This window comes from Scardinius erythrophthalmus (genome assembly GCF_964197995.2).
Source record: "Scardinius erythrophthalmus genome assembly, chromosome: 3".
NCBI classification, from domain to species: Eukaryota; Metazoa; Chordata; class Actinopteri; order Cypriniformes; family Leuciscidae; genus Scardinius; species Scardinius erythrophthalmus.
The window spans coordinates 17124223-17149101 of NC_138223.1; the positions used below are offsets into that span (position 1 = coordinate 17124223).

General features: G+C 40.3%; 1 protein-coding gene across 1 annotated transcript in view; it reads right to left on the bottom strand.

The window, feature by feature from the left end:
• The window catches only part of chrna8 (cholinergic receptor, nicotinic, alpha 8), a gene marked incomplete at its 5' end in the record, with an annotated part of 97981 nt that overhangs the window by 38610 nt on the left and 34492 nt on the right, over nt 1–24879 (bottom strand). Inside the window, 2 exons of the mRNA XM_081361042.1 lie at nt 1925–2034; nt 20587–20631. Of these exons, the coding sequence (XP_081217168.1) occupies nt 1925–2034; nt 20587–20631 (155 nt within the window). The remainder of the gene's footprint in view (nt 1–1924; nt 2035–20586; nt 20632–24879) is intronic.

A 24879-nucleotide genomic window follows, 5' to 3' on the forward strand; every position in this document is an offset into this window, starting at 1 on the left:
TGTGGTTTCATTTTCCACTTTGGGGCTGATAACGGCCACTCTTTGGAATGTAATACAAATGCATCAGTCATTGCCTTGTTAACGCAATAATATACAGACGATATGAGATGTAAATGGTGTCTGCATTAAGGAGGTTGATCAGATATTTACAGTCAGACAACCGTACAGAGAATTCAAAAATACAACTGGAAATACAACTGGAACCATTCTTAGAACCGTTCAGCCCGACGGTGGAAGTGATATTGTTCACAAGCTGTTTTATTGACGTCTTTCCGTGGTTGAAACACAGATTGAGTGATTACATGAGTCATGATACAGATTTCAGTAAGTTGTACTGTATCTTTCAACATACCTTCTGATATTCATGCATGTTTTTCTAGATGTAATTTGTATTGAAGTGGAAGAAAACACTTGTGCTCTGCGCAGCTGCTTGAACTGAGGCTTTACAGTGATCTGTCACATTTAAGAGCGTCAAAACGCCATTTATTGTTGGAATTTCGAATTTATTGTTGCAATCTGACATGTTTTTCTGCAGCCTTTTGATTGACTGGAATATCTACTGTGTGTTCTACCTGAGAAAGAAAATCATACTGGTTTGGAGGATGAGTAAATGATGACAGAATTTTCATTACTGAATGAACTGTTTCTTTATTCTGCAAATTCTGCAAAACTGCACAGAAAGACTATGTTTGGTGCTGTGAAACATCACATATCGTCACTGTAAGTCAGAAACCTTGTATCACCATATTTTGCAATTATTATTATTTTTTTCATAAATCATTACTACTGGTCACCCTTTACATCTGTCTGTGGGTTTTGCAAATATTTAACCAGTGAAAAGTATTAAAAAAGCTTGAGAATAAACCTTGTAACTCCATTGGATCGTCAAACTGTCTGTAAACCTCATAACTCCACCCGCCTCAATCTTGATTTTTGACATTATGCTTGTTTTCAATGCAAGGGTAAATGAAGAACTGTTTGTTTGTCAAGAATGACTATATATAAATGCTAATGTTTTATGTTATGATGAGCTAAGAAGAGTGTCTTAGCCTAGAATTTGTCATCGAGTCACTGCCAATACATGTCTTATATAGCCTATGCAAAGCACTTCTTTTTTATAACGTGATTTTGGCCAAATGATAGAAACAACGGAGTGTTTACATAGCTACAATAAACTTTATAACCTGTAAGTTTGCGATTGCACTTACTGCCTCAGTTACAGCCGTTATAATGATGGACAAAACATATATGTTTGACATTTGCTGGTCAAAAACCTTGAAACTCCTTTAGAGCTTGATTTTGGAAGAATGTTAATTATATAATGACACATGCAAGTGTCTGACCATATATTAAGCCACAGTATCAACTTTGACAACACAGAGTTTATAAAAAAAAAAAGAAAGTTTTTCTTGAAAAGTAGCGGTTTTGGACATGCAAGGTTTTCTCCCGAAAGCAACGATATATAGATAATTACCTGTGTCATGTACCTGTGAAATTTAATTGTGTTTGCACATTCCATTTACTTATTGCATATTCCTGAGCCAAGCCTTTGCCCACAAAATGCTTATTGCTTACACCACTATTTTTCAAAATTTTTGATCACATCCAATATACATGAACCCATGCTAATGTATGTTTCTTGGCAACCAAAAATAAAATCTTCGTGCCTAAGATTTTATTCTAACCACTTAAGTGATTAGTGTCTATGATAATTTTTATGTTGCTGTTGTCTTATAAAAGCAATAAGCCACTTTTTGCATATGTTGTGTGTGTGTAGATGGTAAAATCACTTAACAGCCTTTTGTGGCTTATTGCATTGTTAGGCTAAGGCAGTTTATTAAGTAGTAAGTTATGTTTAAGAAGAAACAGAGTATTTTAGGCTAAAAGAAAACAGAAAAATGTAAATGTGAATGTGTTCCGTTACCTGTTATAGAGCAAAATATCTGGTGTCCAGATCTGATTGGATGGGAAACGCAGGGTCTGAACACCAGGGTAGTTATCAGGGTTCCAGCTCAAATACACATCCGTCCATCCCTGAACACACAAAACATACATCAGATTCAGCAACATTAAAATGTTTGATGGCTAAAGAGACAAACATATTACACACACAGCCAGTAAACACAATAACACAATCACACAGCTGGGGTTTGCCAAGGGTGCACACATGTACATTTACCAATGTAAATAAGTTGAATAAGGTCATTGTGAGTCAACCTCTTTAGTATGAGTAATGTGTGTTGACATCTTCTTGCATAAGCTCCACCTGATTTCTTTTCCGAGGTGTAGATGGTCCTCGGCTATATTTCTCTAGCCTATAAAGTTGCCTCTCTGCTGTATTATAGGGTAGGTTCATATGTGGTGCCACAGCAGATTTTAGAGTAATATAAGCTTTTTTTAAGCTTTTTTTTTTTTTAAGCAGCACACTACCAGTCTTTCTCAAAAGCAATAGGAAGCACACTACTATGTTATTAAAGTCACCATGAAATCAAATGGAATACTGCTGCGCTCTATATATATATATATATATATATATATATATATATATATATATATATATATATATATATATATATATATATATGGTAACACTTTACAATAACAGGGCATGAATAATCATGTACTAATACCTGAATTAATAGTTACTTCAACATGAACTCATGATTAGTGAATATATTAACTATCATGAACCAATGATGAGCGATCCTTAACTACGACAGGAGTCATAATGATTCATGCATGAATAACAGCAGCCTTAAACATGTTAGTACATGTTTGATAGTTAATGCATTAATTAATATTTAGGGGTAAACTAAATCAATCAGGCTCCATACGAATAAAAAATATATATTTTGACTTTGAAATACATTTAAACAATTTATTAGTCATAATTTAGGCTAAACTGTTGACATCAGCAGCTTCATCATACACATTACATTAGTTTGTCATTAATTTCACTGATCCTCCTCATCAAACATAGAAAATACTAAATAGACTAATAATTTATCTTAAAAGGTCCTAACAGGCTGCTGTTATTAATGCATGAATCATTATGACTCCTGTCGTAGTTCCCTCCCACTTGCAGTGACATCTCTTCCCTGATGCTTTAGTGCCATGAGGGTGGAACAACCTGTCATTCACATGAGAGCACCACAATGATCCAATCAATTCCCTATGGGCACAATTAAGTCTCTTCCTACATTTTTTCTTGCTCAAGAAGCCATTTCACTGGGATATACATCACAATAAGGAAGACTATCGTCAAATGACAAAAGGCAAACTAACAGTACAGGCTGAAATCAGACTTGCTGCATTGATAATTAGAACAAATGTTTCCAAATGTTGTTTGTTAATGATCCTCATTAGGGAAAATGTAAAAATAGTTCATTCAGAGTTTAAACTTGGCCACAATTGTTTTACTCATCCACAAAGCTGTGTGGAATTATGAATATTTAACTATACTTAAACACAAACACAGCTTTAAAATCTATAATTAGCTGCGCTTCAACTGTCGAGCCAAAAGCGAGCGTGCAAGTGCATGCCAGGGCCAGTCGAGCTTCCACTGTCACTTCCAAGGCTTTCTCTGGCTTGAAAGGTTGAAACGCTACAACAGAAACTAACCCTACCCGATACCCTAACAGGCAGCTTTCGCAACCAACTGTAAAGACCTTTCGGCACACCTCTTCCTTTCATCAAGCCCATTCAGCAACCTGCAGATACCCACACTTATCTTGTGGGTGCTCCAAAGTGGAGTACCAACTGACTACCCCAGTTGGTACTCCAAAGTGGGCCAACTGGGGCTTGAGAAGTGGTCATGAACAAGGGTGGAGTTTTTCCTGAGTCAGGACAGGGTCATGTTATCATATCAGGCTACAAGCAAACATAAACATTTAAAACAATTCTCAGCTCAAAACTCACTTTCAGATTCAGCAAGTGTTTCAGTTGAGATCCGATATGAATTATTCTGATCACTGTATGAGGCAGAAATATATGTAGGCCTATACGTGATTCTAAAGGCTACTTATGCTAACCATTGCGATAATAAATACACATATGATTATGGAAAATATCAGAGATTGCTTGAAGAACTTAGACAAATCATGTATGATTATAATTGTGTTTTATTTGGTTTCATGTTTCATCTGTCTTTTCCCGGTGCCTTTGTTGATACCGGACTTATGGATCCACATATGTCATAATTACATACACTCCGGTTAACTCATTAAACTCTTTCCCTGCCACTGACCGTGGGCATTGGAAAAGTAGCAATTTCCGGCTTTCCGTGATTTCACTGTTATGCGGTAGGGGGCGCTATGACACATCTTCTAAAAGAGTAATGAATCTCCTGATCAAAACACTGGCAAAGAAGAAGCAGAAACAATCGATAGCATGTATAAGCAGATGCATATGTAATATAACGTGATCCTCAACATTAAACGGCATATAAATCAAAACTGCCTAATTTTACTGAATCAAATGTCGACCCAGGACGAGCTATAAGACTGTGCAAGCATTAGCAGTGTTGATGAACTCGATCTACTTCATCTGTTTTGATCATTGTTCTGAATCCAATCTAGACATAGTCTTTAACAAAAACACGATTTTCTCAGCTTTTTGCTCAAAATATTGCTTTTTTATGAAACTTACCCACATTCAAGTGTTAAAGGTATAGCGGAGGATCTTTCCAAATTTTAGATAAGACCCGCCCTCTCCACTTTTTGAAAAGTTTGATTGATTCACCAGAATGATTGACAATTAGGAGGATCAACAGTTTAGGTTACCCACCAGGAAGTAAAACATCCTCCGCTATACCTTTAATAAAAAAAGAATGCATGAAGCTTGAATAAAAGTTTTTTTAGTTTGTTTGTTTAAAAGCAGAGGGTCTGTTCTTCCTTTTGATATATTGCATGTTCAGATATTCATACAACAAAATATTCTGGGGGCCATGCAACTTTTGTGAAAATAACCAAAAATGTTGGCGCTGGCTGGCAACTTCTTTCAAAAAAGCTGGTGGGGAAAGAGTTAATCACATAACTCCTGTTTTCTGTCCATGAGCTCCCTCTTTTGCTCTGACTGAAAGGATAACAGTATAGTGAAATGGGAGAGTTCGCTCAAACATCCAATGCTAATTTTTTCAAAAGAAATGTGATGTAAACATATGCTGTTATATCACAATTTTTCTAAATGTGTAAGTGTGGCAAGGGGGGCGTGGTTCAGCGAGGTCTGCGACGAGAGAGAGAGCGGGGAGAGGAGCGGCGGTAAGTGGGTCAAGTGCAAAATGACTTACACCTGTGTCTCGTTGCAGTAATTGGCGTGGGGAGACCGCATATAAGGAAGGCTCTCACAGTCATCGAGGAGAGAGGGCTGAGGACTCGTGGGAACCGGACAGAGCAGTGAGCTGATCGTGGACAGAGATTACAGAGCTGTTTGATCCTGGAAAGTGTGTTTTTGAAAGCGCATGTGGCGCGATTGTTATGTTCGAATTGAGTTAAATAAAATACCCACGAGTCTCAGCCAGCCGACCTCGGTCTCCTTCCTTCTCACACATACTCGAAGGGATTTATATTACACTGGTGCCGAAAACCCGGGAAGAAGGAGAACGCCGCCGCCGAAATGCAATCTCCGCCAGTGACATCGGGAACGCCATTTGCGGACATCATTACATCGCTCGCGGGTCTGCATCAAGAGAACCATCAAGCCCTGCTGGACTTGCGGGCGGACCAGGAGAAACGGTTCCACGTCATGATGCAAGCCCAGCAGGAGGACCGCGAGCTGTTCCGGAGCTGGCTGGACCGGGGGGTTCGGGCGGAGCCGGCTTTCCCCGGCGCCGCGGCCACCGCAGCAGCTCACATGCCTCTGAACAAGATGGGACTGGCTGATGATCCCGAGGCCTTCATGGATTTATTTGAACGAACGGCCGAGGCATGTGAGTGGCCACAGACCAGCTGGCCGGTGCGCCTAATTCCACTACTGTCGGGGGAAGCCCAGAAGACTGCTCAACAACTGCCCGTCCAGAACCTCCTGGTGTACGCCGATTTACGACGAGCTATTCTCCAAAGGGTCGGCCTCAACCCTGAACAACACCGACAGCGCTTCCGTTCACTGGAACTGGCGGAAGCCGGCCGACCCTTTGTCCTGGCGCAGCAGCTCCGGGACTCGTGCCGCAAATGGCTGTTGGCCGGAGGAAGCGACGCCGACGACATCATCAACAAGGTGGTACTGGAGCAGTTTATTTCCCGTCTGCCGAAGAGAACTGCCCAGTGGGTCCAGTGCCACCGACCGGCGTCGCTGGATCTGGCCATCCAACTGGCGGAGGACCAGATGGCGGCGTGCTCCGGGGTCGGCGAACCCCTGCCATCTATCTCTCTCTCTCTCTCTCTCTCCCCCTGTTCCTCTCTCTACCCCTTCCCCTAAACCTGTTCCTTTCCCCAGGACCCGTTTCAGTGGGCCACCAAGGGCATCCCCGCGATGGAGGGCTGGAGCCGAGGGTCCAGCCAGGCCGCAAGGCCCTGTCAGAGGGCCGGGGTCCCAGGAGGGACTCGATGGGGCTGCTGCGCTCTCCCCACGCCAATCACTGGACCCACTTTCTGCCACTAGGGCGGCGGGAAAACCTGGGCCGGTCTGTTGGCGTTGCGGGGATCCGAGCCATTTCGTGGATAGGTGCCCGGTCATGGAGGTGGGGACGATGGTTCGGATCCCGGACGTCCCACAGACCGCCCCCGATTAAGCCGGGTTGTACCAGATACCTGTGAGTATTAAGGGGTGTACCTATCAGGCATTGGTGGATTCTGGTTGTAACCAGACCTCTATCCATCAAAGCCTGATACAATCCGGGGCATTGGATACGGGCCGCATGGTTAAGGTGAGGTGTGTGCACGGGGATATAGTGGAATACCCGTTAAGAGCCATCACTATTAAATTTAGGGGACAAAATCATTGTGTGGAGGTGGCAGTTAGTCCGCGCCTCCGGCATTCGTTAATTTTGGGGACAAATTGGCCAGCTTTTGAACAATTTTTGGGGTCTTTGACAGCGGATGTCTCTGGGAAAAAGAGAGGGCGGGGAAGGGGAGCAAGCACTCAGGTGGGAGAGGCTGTGCCTGGACCTAGCGGGTCTGTTTCAGAGGATTCGAGCGGGATGGTGAGGGTAAATCTCTCCAACCGCGATGACTTTCCCCTGGAACAGTCGCAAGATGAGACGCTCAAACATGCGTTTGAACAGGTCCGTTCCATCGATGGGCAGCCCCTCCAACCTGATCGCGTGCTCTCCTATCCTTATTTTGCCATGATTAAGGACAGGTTGTATCGAGTAACCCAAGACACTCAGACAAAGGAAGATACAACCCAATTGTTAGTACCACGGAGCCGTCGGGAAATGCTTTTCCAGACGGCGCATTGTAATCCGATGGCTGGGCATTTGGGGATGACTTCCACATTAAATCGTCTAATGACCCGATTCTTTTGGCCGAGCATTCACGAGAACGTACGCAGATGGTGCGCGTCGTGTCGTGAATGTCAGTTGGTGAACCCCCCGGCCGCCCCAAAAGCGCCTTTGCGCCCTTTACCTCTTATGCAGGTCCCCTTCGAGAGAATTGGTATGGACCTCATCGGGCCATTAGAACGATCCGCACGGGGACATCGCTTTGGTCATAGTTGACTACGCAACGCGATATCCCGAAGCAGTGGCGCTCCGCACCATTTCCGCTAAAAGTGTGGCGGACGCACTGTTTCGTTTAATCTCCCGCGTGGGAATCCCGAAAGAGATTCTCACGGATCAGGGCACCGCGTTTATGTCTCGCACGTTAAGCGAATTGTACGAATTATTGGGCATTAAATCTGTACGAACCAGTGTCTATCACCCACAAACGGACGGGCTGGTCGAACGGTTTAATCGCACGTTGAAGACAATGATTCGTAAATTCGTACGAGAGGACGCGAAAAATTGGGACAAATGGCTAGAACCCCTCTTATTTGCTGTGCGCGAGGTCCCGCAAGCCTCCACGGGGTTTTCCCCATTTGAGCTTCTTTACGGACGTCAGCCTCGTGGGGTTTTAGACGTCCTGAAAGAATCTTGGGAGGACGGACGCTCGGATAGCAAAAATGAAATTCAGTATGTCGTGGACCTGAGAGCAAAACTCCATACACTGGGGCGGCTCTCTATGGAGAATTTGCTCCAGGCTCAAGACAGACAAAGCCGGCTGTATAACAGGGGAACTAAGCTTCGAGAATTTACACAGGGAGATAAAGTGCTCGTGTTACTACCAACTTCCAGCTCTAAATTATTAGCGAAGTGGCAAGGACCCTTTGAGGTCACACAGCGAATAGGGGATCTCAATTATGAGGTAATACGAACGGACAGAGGCGATTCACGACAAATCTATCACCTCAATCTCCTTAAAAAATGGAGTGAGGAGGAGTCAGTGTTGCTTGCGACGGCAGTGAGTGGAGAGGAAGATCTCGGGCCAGAGGTGATCATCAAAGGGAAATCTCTCGCTCTGGCCCCGGGAGGGGATCACCTCTCGCCCTCGCAGCTCACTGACATTACGAAGTTACAATCTGAGTTTGCAGATGTGTTTTTGCCCCTGCCCGGTCGTACTAATCTGATTCAGCACCACATTGAGACAGAGCCGGGGGTGGTAATTCGAGGTAACTCGCTTTCGAGGAGTCTTACAGTGACTGGGCGAGCCCGATAGTCTTAGTTCCTAAAACGGACGGCTCCGTGCGGTTTTGTGTAGACTATCGCAGGGTGAACGCAGTGTCGAAATTCGACGCATATCCAATGCCGCGGATTGACGAGTTGCTTGATCGGTTAGGCTCGGCTCGTTTTTACTCGACATTGGACTTAACGAAAGGATATTGGCAGATCTCCTTATCTCCCATGTCCAAAGAAAAGACGGCTTTCACCACGCCGTTTGGATTACACCAATTTGTGACACTTCCTTTCGGGCTGTTCGGGGCACCGGCCACGTTTCAGCGCCTTATGGATAAGGTTCTGCGGCCCCACACTGCATATGCCGCTGCTTACTTGGATAATATTATCATCTACAGTAATGATTGGCAGCGGCATATGGAGCATGTGAGGGCCGTTCTTGGGGCGCTGAGACGGGCGGGGCTAACGGCCAACCCGAAGAAGTGTGCAGTTGGGCGGTTGGAAGTAAAGTATCTGGGTTTCCACTTAGGTCATGGGCAGGTGCGTCCTCAAATTGATAAGACCGCAGCAATTGCAACCTGTCCGAGGCCTAAGACCAAAAAGGAGGTGAGGCAGTTCCTGGGGCTGGTGGGATATTATAGAAGGTTTATTTATCGGGAATTCACCCTCTGTTCGGACCACGCTCCCCTGCAGTGGCTCCACCGCATGAAGGATACCAACGCGCGGATCACTCGTTGGTATCTCGCTTTACAGCCTTTTAAGTTCCAGGTGATCCACAGGCCGGGTGTACGGATGGCTGTGGCCGACTTCCTCTCCAGGAGGAGGGGGAGGGGGAGGGAGGCTGCAGGCCGGATGGCTCCCCGGCCTGAGTCGGGCGGTGGGGGTATGTGGCAAGGGGGGCGTGGTTCAGCGAGGTCTGCGACGAGAGAGAGAGCGGGGAGAGGAGCGGCGGTAAGTGGGTCAAGTGCAAAATGACTTACACCTGTGTCTCGTTGCAGTAATTGGCGTGGGGAGACCGCATATAAGGAAGGCTCTCACAGTCATCGAGGAGAGAGGGCTGAGGACTCGTGGGAACCGGACAGAGCAGTGAGCTGATCGTGGACAGAGATTACAGAGCTGTTTGATCCTGGAAAGTGTGTTGAGTTTTTGAAAGCGCATGTGGCGCGATTGTTATGTTCGAATTGAGTTAAATAAAATACCCACGAGTCTCAGCCAGCCGACCTCGGTCTCCTTCCTTCTCACACATACACGAAGGGATTTATATTACAGTAAGCCTTTGGACTTAAAAGTACGGTGGCCCAGTAGTGCACAACACAACAAAATTTAAAAGGCAAACATAAGTTCACAACACAACAAAATTAATCCACAACACAACGGAAATGAGACACAACACAACGGAAATACATCATTTTAATTAATACAAATTATACGTTTTAACAACTTGGAGGAATTGGCAGACGTTCCCTTAGGCATCATGTGTATCATTCCAGCCCTCTTTCCGTTGTGCTGCGGCATTATTTGGTTGTGTTGTGGCTTATTTCCATTGTGTTGTAGCTTATTTACGGTGGCCGAGAGAGCTCAACGCGCTGCAACTGAAGAAAACGCATGCAAATAGAAAAACACCTGCAAATTAAGAAATCATCTTCATCAGTTTTACAACACATGGGAGCTCCAAATACTCACAACACAACCAAATACAGAAATGCGCTGCAAAAGTTCACAACACCACCATATACAGAAACGCGCTGCAGAACACAACGGAAATGTTTACAGGGGACCCCAATAAGTGACGAACCCGGCTGGGACAAGATATTTTTAATATTCTCTCATCATTTTGTCCATTGAATGTCTACATAATCAATGACGTTTGTTCTGACATGTCAAGCATGCATGTTTGAGACAGAATATTGAAATAATATATCTTAAATATCTTCATTTGGGTTCTAACGATGAATGAAAGATAAATGGGTATGAAGCAACATGAGGGTTACTCCCTCTCTAAAATATTTTATTATTTTGGTAGAAGACCCTAAACACTTTCCAAAAAAAAAAAAAAAAAAAAAAAAGTGTGTTAGGCACAACTATTATACATTTCATTTGTCCCTTTTTATATCTTGCATTGCCACTTTTCAGGTTCACAGACTGCCATCATTATAAAACAACCTTTCAGCTATTTCTGATAATTTGTTTGTGTGTTTTCACTGATTAATTCAGTACAAACAACAGGAAGAAATGATGTTTGTTTCATCCTCACAGATCAGATCAGTCAGGAGGAATGAGGAGTTTCTGTCCCAAACATCTCTCTGTGGCTCAGGTGTCCCAGTGTGCTTTAGTGAGCGTATTCCCTGGGGCGCTGCCTCTCTCTGCGGACACACTGGCTTGCTCGGCACTGACATCATGATAGGATCAGGGAATGTGCGCTGCACATATTTTATGTACTGGAACACATACTTTGAACATACTATTTCTCCACGTCCAAGAAAAGAACAGATCCACTTTGTTCCCAATGTCACGTGCAGTTTCATGTTTTTAAGCAACACTAAAGAATTTAGAACCAAAACAGATGAGTACATATGAACCAGTTTTATATTATATATTTGTATGGCTTGTGCTGATATTTTTATTCTAATCATCTTATTTTAAAATGTTTAAATAACTTAAAATATTTAAACAGTTTAATATAATATTATGTGTGTCTATATTGTACATGCAAGGTGAGGAGGAAAGTTTGAGTGGCCAAAGATTCTCCAGGGATCACAGATGGAGAACTGCAGAGTTTAGTTGAGTCTTGGGGCCAGAAAGCCTAGAAAAATTATACTCAAACAACCCCTACATAACCACATGTTGTTTGGGAGGCTTTCAAGAAAAATCATCCTCACTCATCCAAAAACAAATTCCAGCATTTTCATTTGTCAGACAACTTCAACTTCAGGAACTTCAAAAGGGACCAGATTCTATGGTCAGATGAAACTAAAAAAAAATCTTGGCAAAAGGAGGTTGCGAAAAGTATTTAATAAAATGGTGCCAATAATTCTGGCCATTTCATTGTTTAAATGAAAGATCAAAAGGATAAACAATGCAGATTTATTTTTACAGACATCTTTGATCATATTTATCCACAAAGTCAAATAATCTTTTTAAAGCTTTAGTTCACCCAAAAATGAAAATTCTATCATTATTTACTCACTCTCATGTTGTTCCAAACCCATAAGACTTTCGTTCATCTTCGGAACACAAATTTTTGAAGATGAACGAAGGTCTGGCGGGTTTAGAACAACATGAGGGTGAGTAATTTATGACAATTTATTTATTTATTTTTTCATTTTTGGGTGAACCTTCAAATCAATGTATGGGTGATCATCTGTGCAAGGTCTGTCTCAAAATCAATTTAGCACTTTGGAAAGCAACTGGTCTGGATGTTGGGTTCATAATCAGAGCAGCTCCTTAGTGGAAAATTTCTTATCCAGCTTAATTTCATGGTTAAGTGCTCAGTTGGCTAAAATCCTGCATTATGGCTGATGAGGTCAATAAAGGTGAATTAGAGCCAAGGAATGTTTCAGACAGATAGAAACACCTTTCAACAACTAAAACTCACTGTTGGCATCAGCCATTTGGAGCCATTTGTGAGCATTTACACATTTATGAACGTGTCTTTCATGAAATTTCACACTTGCCTTGCTTTTAAGCTGATTATGTGTTTACCAAATATATTTAATATGCTTACGTTTTGCATGTTTAGAGGGCCTGGACATTTTTGCAATTAATATGGTAATGTTTCTCATCATGGAATCTTTCACTCTAGTAAATAATATCCAGATGAGGTTTGCAAAACTCTACTATATTCAAATTCTAACATTATTGCTCATCTTAAAACACTCTTGGGTGCTGAAAACAATTTAACAACCTTATGGAAATGTTCATATGCTTTTTTATGATGTTCATTTAAATCATGCAGTGAAATGAATAAACATAAGTAATGTATCTAGCTGTGTCTATAATATAATATAATATATTTTTTCATTTCTTCTGAGTTTTGCTTAGAAATATTGTAGAACTGTATTGTTTAAGTGAAACTAAATATATGCTACAAAAAAGGGGAAGTCTGAAGGAGTGCACCAGAGGATGGCAGCCTTGAACAGATCGTTCCAAATGCAAACAGTTTAATGCAAGTTATCAAGTCAGAAAGGCCATTATAAGTCAAGCTCCAAGACATAGACCTGCTCCTACTCTGCTCCAAGCTGTTATTTTAGTTGTAAATCTGCTTGATGTGACCAAGGGATGTGACATTAAACCTAGAAGCCATTGAAATGTCGTTATCTTGTTGCTCTGAAGTCTGAAACTTTTGTTAGCGTGACCTGCCATGCAACTGGAACAACCTATTTAAATTTCAAATAATTCTGCTGTTGTTTTTGCTTTCCAGGGTGATGTCTGAACAATGAGGACTTGAGGAAGATGTGCTGCTGAGCGGCATAACTGAGCAGGACAGGAAAACATTTGAATTCTCTCTTGTGAAATTAGCATCACCATTCGAGACGCAAGTCTCACCTAAGCATCATCCTAATCTACATCTCTTTCCTTTGACCCCCCATTCCCCGTTCCTTCTCTCTCTCATGCTGAGATCACCTGAAATTCACCCAAAAATCTATATGGTTTTATGTGAACAATTATCATACAACACTATACATGTTTGGTATCATTTGGAATGTCTCAGCGCGACTGGTACAAAGGTCTCATTCTCCACAGAAGTAAACCAAAAGGTAATACAGTTTTTAAGAGTTTAAAGATAACTTGCTTACAGAGGAGGGTGTGCCTTCCAGGCAAATGGCATCCTGCTCTCAAAAGGTGTAAACTCTGAATGCAAATTCCCATTGTTAGCAAATGTTTCCATGTGAAAGAAGTTTCTGTCTCGGTCTGGGTATTTAAAGAAAGAGCACAAGAGGCTCAGGGTGATTTGTAATGAGATCGGCCCATAATGCTGAGTGTCTCTCAGACACTCAGCATCATGTATTTCTTGAGTCAGGTACATCTTTTACACTTTATCTCTGAGCATTTGATGTTATTGTATTGATTATCTTTGAACTGATTATGAAATTGGCATGATACTGTACATTGACCTGACATAATAAATTGTTACATTTGATTTTATTCTGAATTACTGTGAAATTATTTGTTTCCGCAAATCTGCGTTCAGGGTTAAGTACATACTAGATCCCATTTTAGATAGAGCATGAGGCACATCTGGTGGGATTCAAGATTCCTGACTAACTGCTTGACTTTGTTATGCAGTCTCAAATAAGGGGCTAGATACAAATACTATTGGGGTAATAGCAGCGTTTGGAGCGGCATTATCTTAATGTATTAGCCATAACCTCTGGTTATTGTTTGGGCTTTAACTAAGTTGTTATATGGGTGACTGTAGGGGGCTACATGGGTACTTTTTAACAATAGCAAGCGTGTTGCGGCATTGTTAAACTGCTTAAGCCATAATCTCTGATTATCGATCAGACTGGCGAGTTTGTGATCGTGAGATCCGCGTAATATTAACGGCTGGCGCGATAGAATAATCAAATGTTTTGGTAAACTATTATATAAATGACTAATAACTAAATTCGAGGTCGTGATAAAATGGAGTCAGATAAAAGCTGAATTGGAATTAAATTACTTTGCCACCCGGAAAAGACAGTAACATACAGCAAACCTTCACCCGCTTATCGGAAACTGTTGTTGGACCGATTGGGCAGGCCTTACAGTTGTGAATGAGGGAGAGAAATCATATTGTTCATTTACGATGGCTCTAGGAATGAGAGGATTGCCTTTCATAGAGTTAATTTTCTCTAGAAGGCACAATTGTCCAGACAAAATACAGAAAAATATTTTTTTTTAGAATGATTTGAGATAATGAAGCAATGCTATTTATTATAATGTGATCAGATTTTATCAAGCCAGGCTCATTGAAAAAAAAATAAACATGCCTGTGGCAACATTACTGCATAAATGATATGTTGCTTCTTGCATGTTTCACAACACGTATGCAATGTATGTAAAATACGTGTAGTCATGCAATTTGGTAAATTGCATGGTTTTGAAGCCTTATTGTACAAGGAACTGCAAAAAGTCTGCCCATGTGATCATAATTTCAGCAAAAAGGAATAAAAGTTGTCATTGTTTTACTGCCACTAGTGTTAATTTCAGATGGAAACTGACGTGAATTGCATTGCATGGTATAAGTACTTTTTTGACATTTTGAGTTTTGCAAAAATGTAGACAGAGGCACATTTTTTCAATGAGCCTATGTAGGATTTTATTCCTGATTGTTATTGAAATGTAATCTTGACAAATAGTCAAAACAAATGCGGTCAACCCCAAAAGTAGCTGTGACACTTGGTAAATACACTCAAAAAAAATTTTTTGTCTAAAAATAAGATTTATGTATTTGAATTGCATAACAAATTTCCATGCATTTGGATTACATAGTTTTAACATAAACCAATCAATAATCTGAATATGATTCATATTTTTAAGTCATATCTAAATGAAACCGATAAGATTTATGTAATTGTATTAATAAACTGAATGTGATTTATATTTGTCAGTCGTATGTAAAGGAAACAGGTAAGATTTATGTAATAGTACACAGAAAAACGCCCATGTTAAATTAACACTGCTCAGTGTTCATATGTGTGCACACTACAGAGTTAAAGCGGTGTTGAAGTTAATGAGATAATTAACTTATGATTGAGCATTAATGATGAACACCTGCTGTTAACAAGCAGAATCACTGAAAGAAAGAGAAACACAAGAACTACAACTGACTTCAGCCACAGCCTTAGATTGACATCAACTGAAGAGAAAAGAAGACATTAAATCTGTGAAGATCTCAGCAGAGGAGGATTAAACAACTTCACAAACAGCATTACCAGCTTCACTTATTACTAACCAGACTGACTTTATTTCATTTCCGTTTGAATGAAAACAATAGGTGTATTTTAAAGTCACCATGATGGTGGTTAGCGTTTGCTTTAGTTGGGCTCTTGACCATTGACTCTTTAATATAAAATTTTCTCTGGCTGCTATAATTATGTGTTTATAAAACATGTTTGTTGCAGCAAAAAAGCCATGAGAAAAAGAGATCAGGTGATGTTGGCTGTTTATTGATGATGATGAAGACAAAGACAAAGTCATCATCATGTAATTGCCTCATTCGCTGATCTTGTTCAGTGTCTCATGCTTTTTAATATTGTTTTATTCATAACAGAAGCCATTTGATTTTACAGCATGAAATCTAACAGTGTTGTTTATCAAACAATATACTTTTTTTTTTCAATAGTTAGTGCACAAAAACCTTTCATCTATGGCATTACTTAGACTCACACAGACATCAAGAAACAGCATATGAATCTCAACAATGGTGACAAAAGCTACAAAAATCCTGATGCATAATTTATTAATGCCGCAATGCATGCTGGGAGATATGGGTGAGTTTTGATTGGTGGTACCCAGCATGCACTGCAGCATGAAGCATTTCATTGATTGTCACCATTGTTGAGAGTCATACACTGATTATTGATGTCCAAGTAATAATGTAGAAAGTTTAATGCACTAAATGTTTTTAAAATTCTTTATATTATTTGATTATCTGTTGGATCTAATGCTGTCAGGTCACACAGCTACTATAACAATTAAAACAAAATCACATAAGCCCAATAATCAAAGCATTAGACACTGAAAAAGATAAGTGATTCAGGCCACAATATGATGATTACACCTTCATCAATAAACAGCCAATATCACTTGATCTCATTTTCGCTTGGCTTTTTCGCTACAACAAATGTGTCTTATAAACACATAATTATAGCAACCAGGAAAAATGTACATTACAGAGTCAATGGTCAAGAGTCCAACTAAAGCAAACGCTAACCACCATCATGGTGACTTTAAAATATAACTATTGATTTAATTCAAACGGAAATGAAATAAAGTCAGTCTGGGGTGCGTTTCCCGAAAGCATCGTTGGCCAACTATGGTCGCAAGTTCATCGCAATGTCCATTGAACTCTATTGGTAACGACGGAACTTGCGACCATAGTTGGCCAACGATGCTTTCGGGAAACGCACCCCTGGTTAGTAATAAGTGAAGCTGGTAATGCTGTTTGTGGAGTTGTTTAATCCTCCTCTGCTGAGATCTTCACAGATTTAATGTCTTCTTTTCTCTTCAGTTGATGTCAATCTAAGGCCCCGTTTACACGTACATGGTTATTTTGAAAAACGGAGACATTTCCCTTCGTTTGTGCCCTTCGTTTACACGCAAACGGAGGATTCGCCAATGAACCGATTCTTTCTAAAAACTCCGGACAGAGTGGAGATTTTGAAAATCTTCTTTTGCACGTTTGCATGTAAACAGAGAAAACCGGAGTTTTAGGTAGCGACGACTATTTTCGGGATTCTGATTGGCTAAGATGGGCTTGAGCTTCTCGATACACTGCCACCTACAGGTTTGGCATGCTCTTGACAGCATATACACAGGTTCGTGTGCACGATGTTATTTTTGAAAACGAAGAGGGGTGAAATGTCCGTTTATGAAAATAGCCACCCACGTGTAAACGTAGCCTAAGGCTGTGGCTGAAGTGAGTTGTAGTTCTTGTGTTTCTCTTTCCTTCAGTGATTCTGCTTGTTAACAGCAGGTGTTCATAATTAATGCTCAATCATAAGTTAATTATCTCATTAACTTCAAGACCGCTTTACCTCTGTAGTGTGCACACATATGAACACTGAGCAGTGTTAATTTAAAGGGGACATATCATGTTAAATCCACTTTTTTAGCCCTTAAATGCATTTTGTTGTATATTTGGAGTGTTTAGAAGTACAGAAAATATGAAATTATTCTCTTCAGGTGCTTCGTTGATATCTTTAGATTCTGTTTTGGTCATATTTTTCAACCTGTTCCGATTTTTCTGTTATCTATGACGTTTTGTGAACTAATACGTCACAGTATTTGCAGCGGAACTGCCAAATAAGGACATTGACTTCCGGCCCAACACTTCGAGCAATCCGCCATTATTATTTCTCACTGCAATTTTGTAGTCCAAGCTAAAGGATGAAGAAGTTACGAGAGGGTAAGTTAAAATGTTCGTTTGTTGGATGTAGTAACCCACACACTTCATTACACCGTCTAATGTAGATGAACTGCCGCGCTTGTGTCAGGACGCATGTTTAACTGAAAGAACGAGCAGAGAGAGAGACCTGGTCGCGCGCGCGCTCACTCTCTCTCTTCAGAGCCAGGCGAACGTGTAAACAAGACATCACCGTCTCCAAACTAGACGCTGTCTTGCTCTCTCTCCCTCGCACATATTAATCAAAATAAATCGACACGGTGGTAAAAGGTCAGAAGACCAAAGTTTCATGTGTAAATACAGTACACACCATTGCGATACATCCATATGAAGACGTTGCTCTGCAGATTCGTCGTCTTCATTTTCATCTCGCTCCGGCTCCGACTCTGGCTCGAACATGTAAGGCTGGATGGACAAGTCTTCCGTTGTTGACATTTTGTTAATAACGTGTGAACAAAAAGTTTCTGTGCCGCTAGATAATCGTATCTCTGCTATCAAACTACAAAAATGGCTGAACGGGGTGGAGTTGAACCTCTGCAACCTGTAGAGGGGCGGGGTATGAAGTGTCTCAGTTGTATTTAAAGTCCCTGTAAAGGCAATTCTAAAAAAAAATTCTAAACATATTATAAATGTTAGAAATGTATTGCTAAATCATATTACAAAGACTGTGCACTGTGAAGTACTGAATTGTGGAGTTAGACCGCTAAACAGTTTTTCACCGTTGCTGTGTTTCGGATTTTTTGGGCGGGGCTAAAACGGGGGCTCGATGACGCACTGGAGCCCCTGAGCTCCTGGACACGCCCCTACTTGATGACGCACTGGAGCCCATTCACATCAGTTTGCAACTCAATCGCGAGTTACTAGGCGTTTCTCAATGTCAAGGAAGGATCCTCGGAAGCCAGAATTTCGAGGATGCTACGTCATCGACATCCGTCGAAGGACTGTTCCAATGTCGAGGATCCTCGGAATTTCCACCAAGGACTCAGTCCTTCGTTCGAAAAATATCCCATACACAGGAAAGGATGCATATGTGTAGCCTTCGCGCTCTTTGCGCTCTCAAATCACCCACAATCCTATGCGCGCAGCTTTGCTATCTTGTTCAAAAATTTCAAAATGTTGGACGTTAACGGACTAACGGAGTCGGAGCGTTAACGGGTCATATGCTTTCGAATGTAAATATATTTACGTTACCAAACATTTGTTTTAAAAAAATAATTACATGTTATGGGTCAAATTGACCTGCACTGTTTAAACACACTTGACAGTCAAATAATCAATATGATTAAAAAGGAGTTTATTGATTTAAAAACGATTATATTGCCTGAGTGAACAGAACTGCGTCCATAGCAACGCTCTGTTTTTCATTTTCACTGACGTAATGACGCACTGACGTGCACTTGCTAGCCTGTTCCAAAGCCGTTGAAAAACCATAGACAGTAGAATGCTGAAGAGGAGCCTCGCCTAGCCTCTGAAGGAAGTGACTTGGAAGGACCAGTCCTGCCAAGGAAGTATCATTGACATTGAGAAACAGCTACTGTCAGTACTATTATTTACTACATCCTACAGTTTGCTAGCTAGCTATGCCTTCGTCACGGAAATGCGTATTACCTGGATGCGATCATGTACAAAACAGATCGGTGTCCTTATTTAAATTTACGAAAAACTATCATATCAACAAGAGGTGGATTCATTTTTTTGAAGAGCCACCTTGATGGAGAGCTGAGGATCACCGACAAAATCCGCCTCTGTAGTGATCATTTTACATGGGATAGTTTTATAAACTTTCGTCGGAGACAACTGGGATTCATTCACTGATAATCCGCTGTTACTGGTGAATGTGGCCGAACCGACTATCTCCCGCCTCGGCCTTCATCCTCCCGTCGCGCCGACAACTGGTGCCATCATCGGCAGTGCGTGCCCACCAATGAGTGTAAGTTGCCTTTGTAAAACAAATTAAGCTGCTAGGAGCATCCTTTCCGGCTGTAGCGGTGACAGTTGAGTGTTGTTGTGAGTCGACGGCAGCGAGCTTTCCCGCGAGTGGGCGTGGTTTCAGCGCAGCCAGCGGGCACGCCCCCAGCGTTTGAAAGCAGAGACTACTGCTCATTTTTTCAAGATTTTGATCGCTTATTTTATGTACTTGCTGGCTTTTTTTATCATTCAAATTTGGCTGGGTGGCTAATAACACAATTTTCTGTGGTGTGACAAACTCAGAACACATACTTAATTTTGACTTTACAGGGACTTTAAAGAGACCGCACCAAAACAGGTTGATTGAGACGCACCTCAGAAAAGGGGTAGAAAAGGGGCCTGTGGAGCTATAATAATGAGGAATTCAGACCCAAGCATTGCAGTTCCGCTTTATATAGACTACAAATGTATGATTTATATGTAAAAAGGAACAATTTAAAAGCATGATATGTCTCCTTTAACATGGGCGTTTTTCTGTGTACTATTACATAAATCTTACCTGTTTCATTTACATATGACTGACAAATTTAAATCACATTCAGTTTATTAATACAATTACATAAATCTTATCGGTTTCATTTAGATATGACTTAAAAATATGAATCACATTCAGATTATTGATTGGTTTATGTTAAAACTATGTAATCCAAATGCATGGAATTTTGTTATGCAATTCAAATACATAAATCTTATTTTTAGACAAAAATTTTTTTTGGAGTGTAGTAAGGAAATACTGTAGTTGCCTGGGACGTTACCGAAATGGCGGCGAAGTTGTAGTTTCCTTAAAGGGACTTTTGACCACACACACTTACTTACACATGCACAATGCATGAGTACAAAAGGAAAATAAGTAGAAACTCACCAGCTGTAGCCAGGCGTTGGTTATTAATACCTGATTTTTTTCATCCTGGGGCAGAGAAAAAGGAGAGAAGAAGAGATTCAGTATCAAATGAGGACATAAATGAAGGATTACTTCAAACTGAACAAATCTCCTTTCTGCTTCTATAATCCCAACCCTTTTTATGAACAAAGACATTTATTCCTTTTTTGGCCTCTGTGTAGCATTCGCTCTCTATCTCTCTCTTTCTCACACACACAAATGCAGACTTTGCCTTTTGGAGCATTTGAGATAAGGCCAAAAAAACCCAGCTATGACATTCAATGAATAGGAGCAATCAAACCTTAAAGCAGTTTCACAATGTGACAATCACCATTACAATACAGATCTCATAGTAAACCTCTTGGGATTTAAAGCTTCCCTTCAACATGCATCGATCGGTGTCAGAATCTCTCTGTGTTTATTTGAGCTCAAGAACATTCATGTTGGTTTCATTCAGAGAAGTGTCAGCTCTGATTTCCTCACATTTCATTCAGTTTGGACCAGGGACGATCTACAATGTCATCAATTTCTCATGTTTTTACCCTTTGATATTCTTGTTTCTGGCTTCATCTATAGTTCAGAAAGTAACTGAGCGATAAGAACAGACAGCATAAGCTTCAGACAGGTTCAAGTGTCAGCAAAGTTTATACACAATATCAAAGATATAGAATAAATAAGATTTGAAAAAAAGAAGAGCTATCTCATTTAAGCGAGTTTATAGAGTGAGTTTCACTAACAAAAAAGTACTGTGGTATTGCCATGTAGGCCTGTATATTACTAGTAATACCATGGATTTTGTTACAATAGTACTGTATTAGATACCATGTAAATATTATAGTATGTTAATCATACAGTACCACAGTATATATCAAAGTACCATTGTATTAACGTCGGATATCACAAACCATGGTGTGATATTAAGACTATAGGGATCTCAATATGTCTTACATTATACATTACATTTAAAAGTTTGGGGGTCAATATGATTTTTTTTTAAGAAATATTTATTTAGCAAGGATATTAAACTGATCGAAAGTGACAGTACACACTTTACACAAAAAATCTTTACACAAAAAATGCTGATCTTCTGAACTTTCTATTCAAGAAAAAACCCGGAAGAAACAATTAGTCTTGTTTTCCACAAAAAGAAATTAAGCTGCACAACTATTTTTAACACTGATAAAAAAAAGAACGGGGCAACACTTCACAATGAGGTTTCATTTGTTAACATTAGCTCTGTCATGACAACTCTCAGAGGTGGAGCTGAGGAAGGTGGAGAGTTTCTGAAAGCGCGCTGCAGACTGCTAACAGAAAACGCTAACAGATGTTGTGCCGCAGCTCATTGACTGCTGATGCAAAAGTAACCGATCAGCTGCACTATGTAGATAACAATGTGATCCTAACCAATTGAGTTAAAGATCCTATCAGCCTGCGCCATCTAGAGTAACGTTATCATGCCAGAACTTGGTATTTCTGTCATGACAGCTCTGGGAGAGATTGGCATGGAAATAAAGATTGGCATAGTAATGGAAATGGTAATATTAATATATTTGGTCATGAGAAAAGTGCATAGCCCTCCACTCCCCAAATATTTTGTCCAGATTATTTACAGGCTGTACCGCCAATGCCAAATAAAGCTGCACAGTTGCACAGCTTTTCCCATCTGCTCTAGATTTGGAGTATAGTGCACAATTGTGCAACAGCTGAAACAGTTGCACAGGGTAATGGGAGAAATAGACAATTCAAGCCAATATATGTGCACTGCTGAGTGAGAAAACAAGCTGCTGCATAGACAGACATGCATATATCTGTGCATATGAATGAACATAGACAGGACGAGATAGGACAAACACTCCCCAAACAACCAGATCCACCCAAAGAACCATAAGACTGCATGTTTTAATATCTGTGTCTGGGCTACCGTGCCGGATTAACACTAGTGGCCTATGACTATGTGTGCCTGGGCTACCATGCCGATTGGCTTAGTTCTATAAATGCTCACTATGTGTTCTCATTAACAATATATATTGTAAGCTGATAGAGATAAGAAACCCAGCAACCACCTGAGCAAGTATCATAATTAAATAATTTGATGTATCATTGACATAATCCTTATACTCATATTGATAAGTGAAAAAGCTGTTGAGACGATAAAGAAAGTCAGGATGCATAGCTAATGAAAACACTGCCCTTGGAAATAAATGAATGCATCATTAGAGTTACAGCTAAACATGGTAACCCTGTTAAAAGCACGAATGGTTATTTCACTTTAACCTTTTCTCATATTCGTAGCTTAAACGGCGTATCCTTAGCAATGACAATAGGACTGCTTGCTGCTGCATAAACACAATTGAATAAACGCTGCAACTTATAGGGACATCCCGCGTGACCTCACGCCATTTGGAGCAGCCATCTTGACGGAATAGAAAATGCTAAACCGCCGGTGATGCTCATAGACAGTATATAAACTACAGTGATACTACAGCTCATCGCGAAATATTCCTATCATGCCCGAGCGATGCTGTGCAGTTGGATGCGATCAGATACGTGATCATACAAAAGGAATATCTTTATACCGTATCCCAAAAGAAACAAAACGGAGAAACAAGTGGTTGGCGGCAATAAACAGGCAAAACTCTGATGGTGGTGCTTGGCTTCCAACTGTTTGTGATATAAGGTACAAGAAGTAAAATGTAAACAAATTATAAAAGTGCATGTAAAATATACAATAAAGTTTAAATGAAATTATACAAGGTTACTTGACTTTTTACGTCTATTCAGTTTTTGTAACATGTCCATGACAACCAATAGCCTGCTAGGCTTTTGTATGCTTTTAATGAAGCTCCGGTGTAGCATGATGGGAAGTGAATAAGGTAGCTGTAAATGTCACCGAACTCAATGTCAGGAAGTTTTTCTACACATTAAATGCCTGTAAAAAGAACTTGTGGTGCTTCATATGGATCTATGATTCCTAATTCCTTTATCTTCCTCTTGTATATATACTTGTATATCTTTTTGTGATGCTAATAAGTGCGATGACATGACGTGAAGAGTTAATAATAGTGGTGGGGGAAAAATCGATTCTGTTCAGTATCGAGATATTTTGCGCACGCAATTATATCAATACTGTAGCGTTAAGTATTGCAATATTTAGGCTAATTATAAAATAATTATACTAATAATTATATTATTGGTATAATAATATACTTCCTAATAATAGATCCATTGCCACTGAGTAGCTGACGGATGCATTTTTCAGTCACTCGACCTTTCTAGATATTAATATAATAATTTCCTATAGTGCAGTGATGATATCCAAAGTTATTTCATTTTGGAAAAGTCTATTTTTATTATAGATTATTTTTATTTTTAGCAATAGGGGGACGAGTATACAGTGTATCTTTAAATACATTTATTATAAGTAGTTAAAATAAATTATCAGACTTTTTTATTTTTTGTTTATAATTTTTAAGCATGCCTCAAATTTAGGGCCACTGAATGTCATGTATTTCTACTATTTTTGTTCACGATGTTGATTCTCACTCTTGGAAACAACGCTTTGTTGTTTTTTCCCTTCTTTTTCTTTATTATTAAATTACTATTCTTGGCCTGTCTGCTGAAACTCTGTCACTTGAAAGAATGAATGCCTCTTGCTCTTGGGTTCAGCGAGTAAAAGACTCTTTGTTAAGCCATCTTTATAAGGTCCCCCACACAAGGTTAGTAATTTCTCTATATATCCTTTCAAAACCTGAGAGAGAGAGAGAGAGAGAGAGAGAGAGAGAGAGAGAGAGAGAGAGAGAGAGAGAGAGAGAGAGAGAGAGAGGTACACCCTAAAATGTACACCCCTAAACATGACACATCAGTTGCCTGTTTGATCTTTTGTTTTGTTTTTCTCTGCTGAGTGTCTATCATTTACTTTTTTTCCTTGTTCTCGCTCTGTTTCTTTTTATTTTTCTTCCTTCTGTCTCTTTCTTTGACACACTAAAGTCCCTGTTGTTGTCTGCTCCTGCAGAAGAAAGTGAACATAACGTGTTGTCTGTGAAGGATAAACTGAGGGCTTGTGACATGCAATCAGCGTCAGACAGGGAAGATGATAAGAGTGTTATAAGAGTGCCAGCACAATCCTGACCAAAATTTCATCTGTACAGCTCTTGTCTCACAGAGACAGACTTTTAACTAGTGACACATTACAGTATAAGTGCTAACTGCTTTCTCAAATTTAATTAAATTGACAACATAGGTTTTGTTTTTGTTACAATTAATATTTTTTTTAAA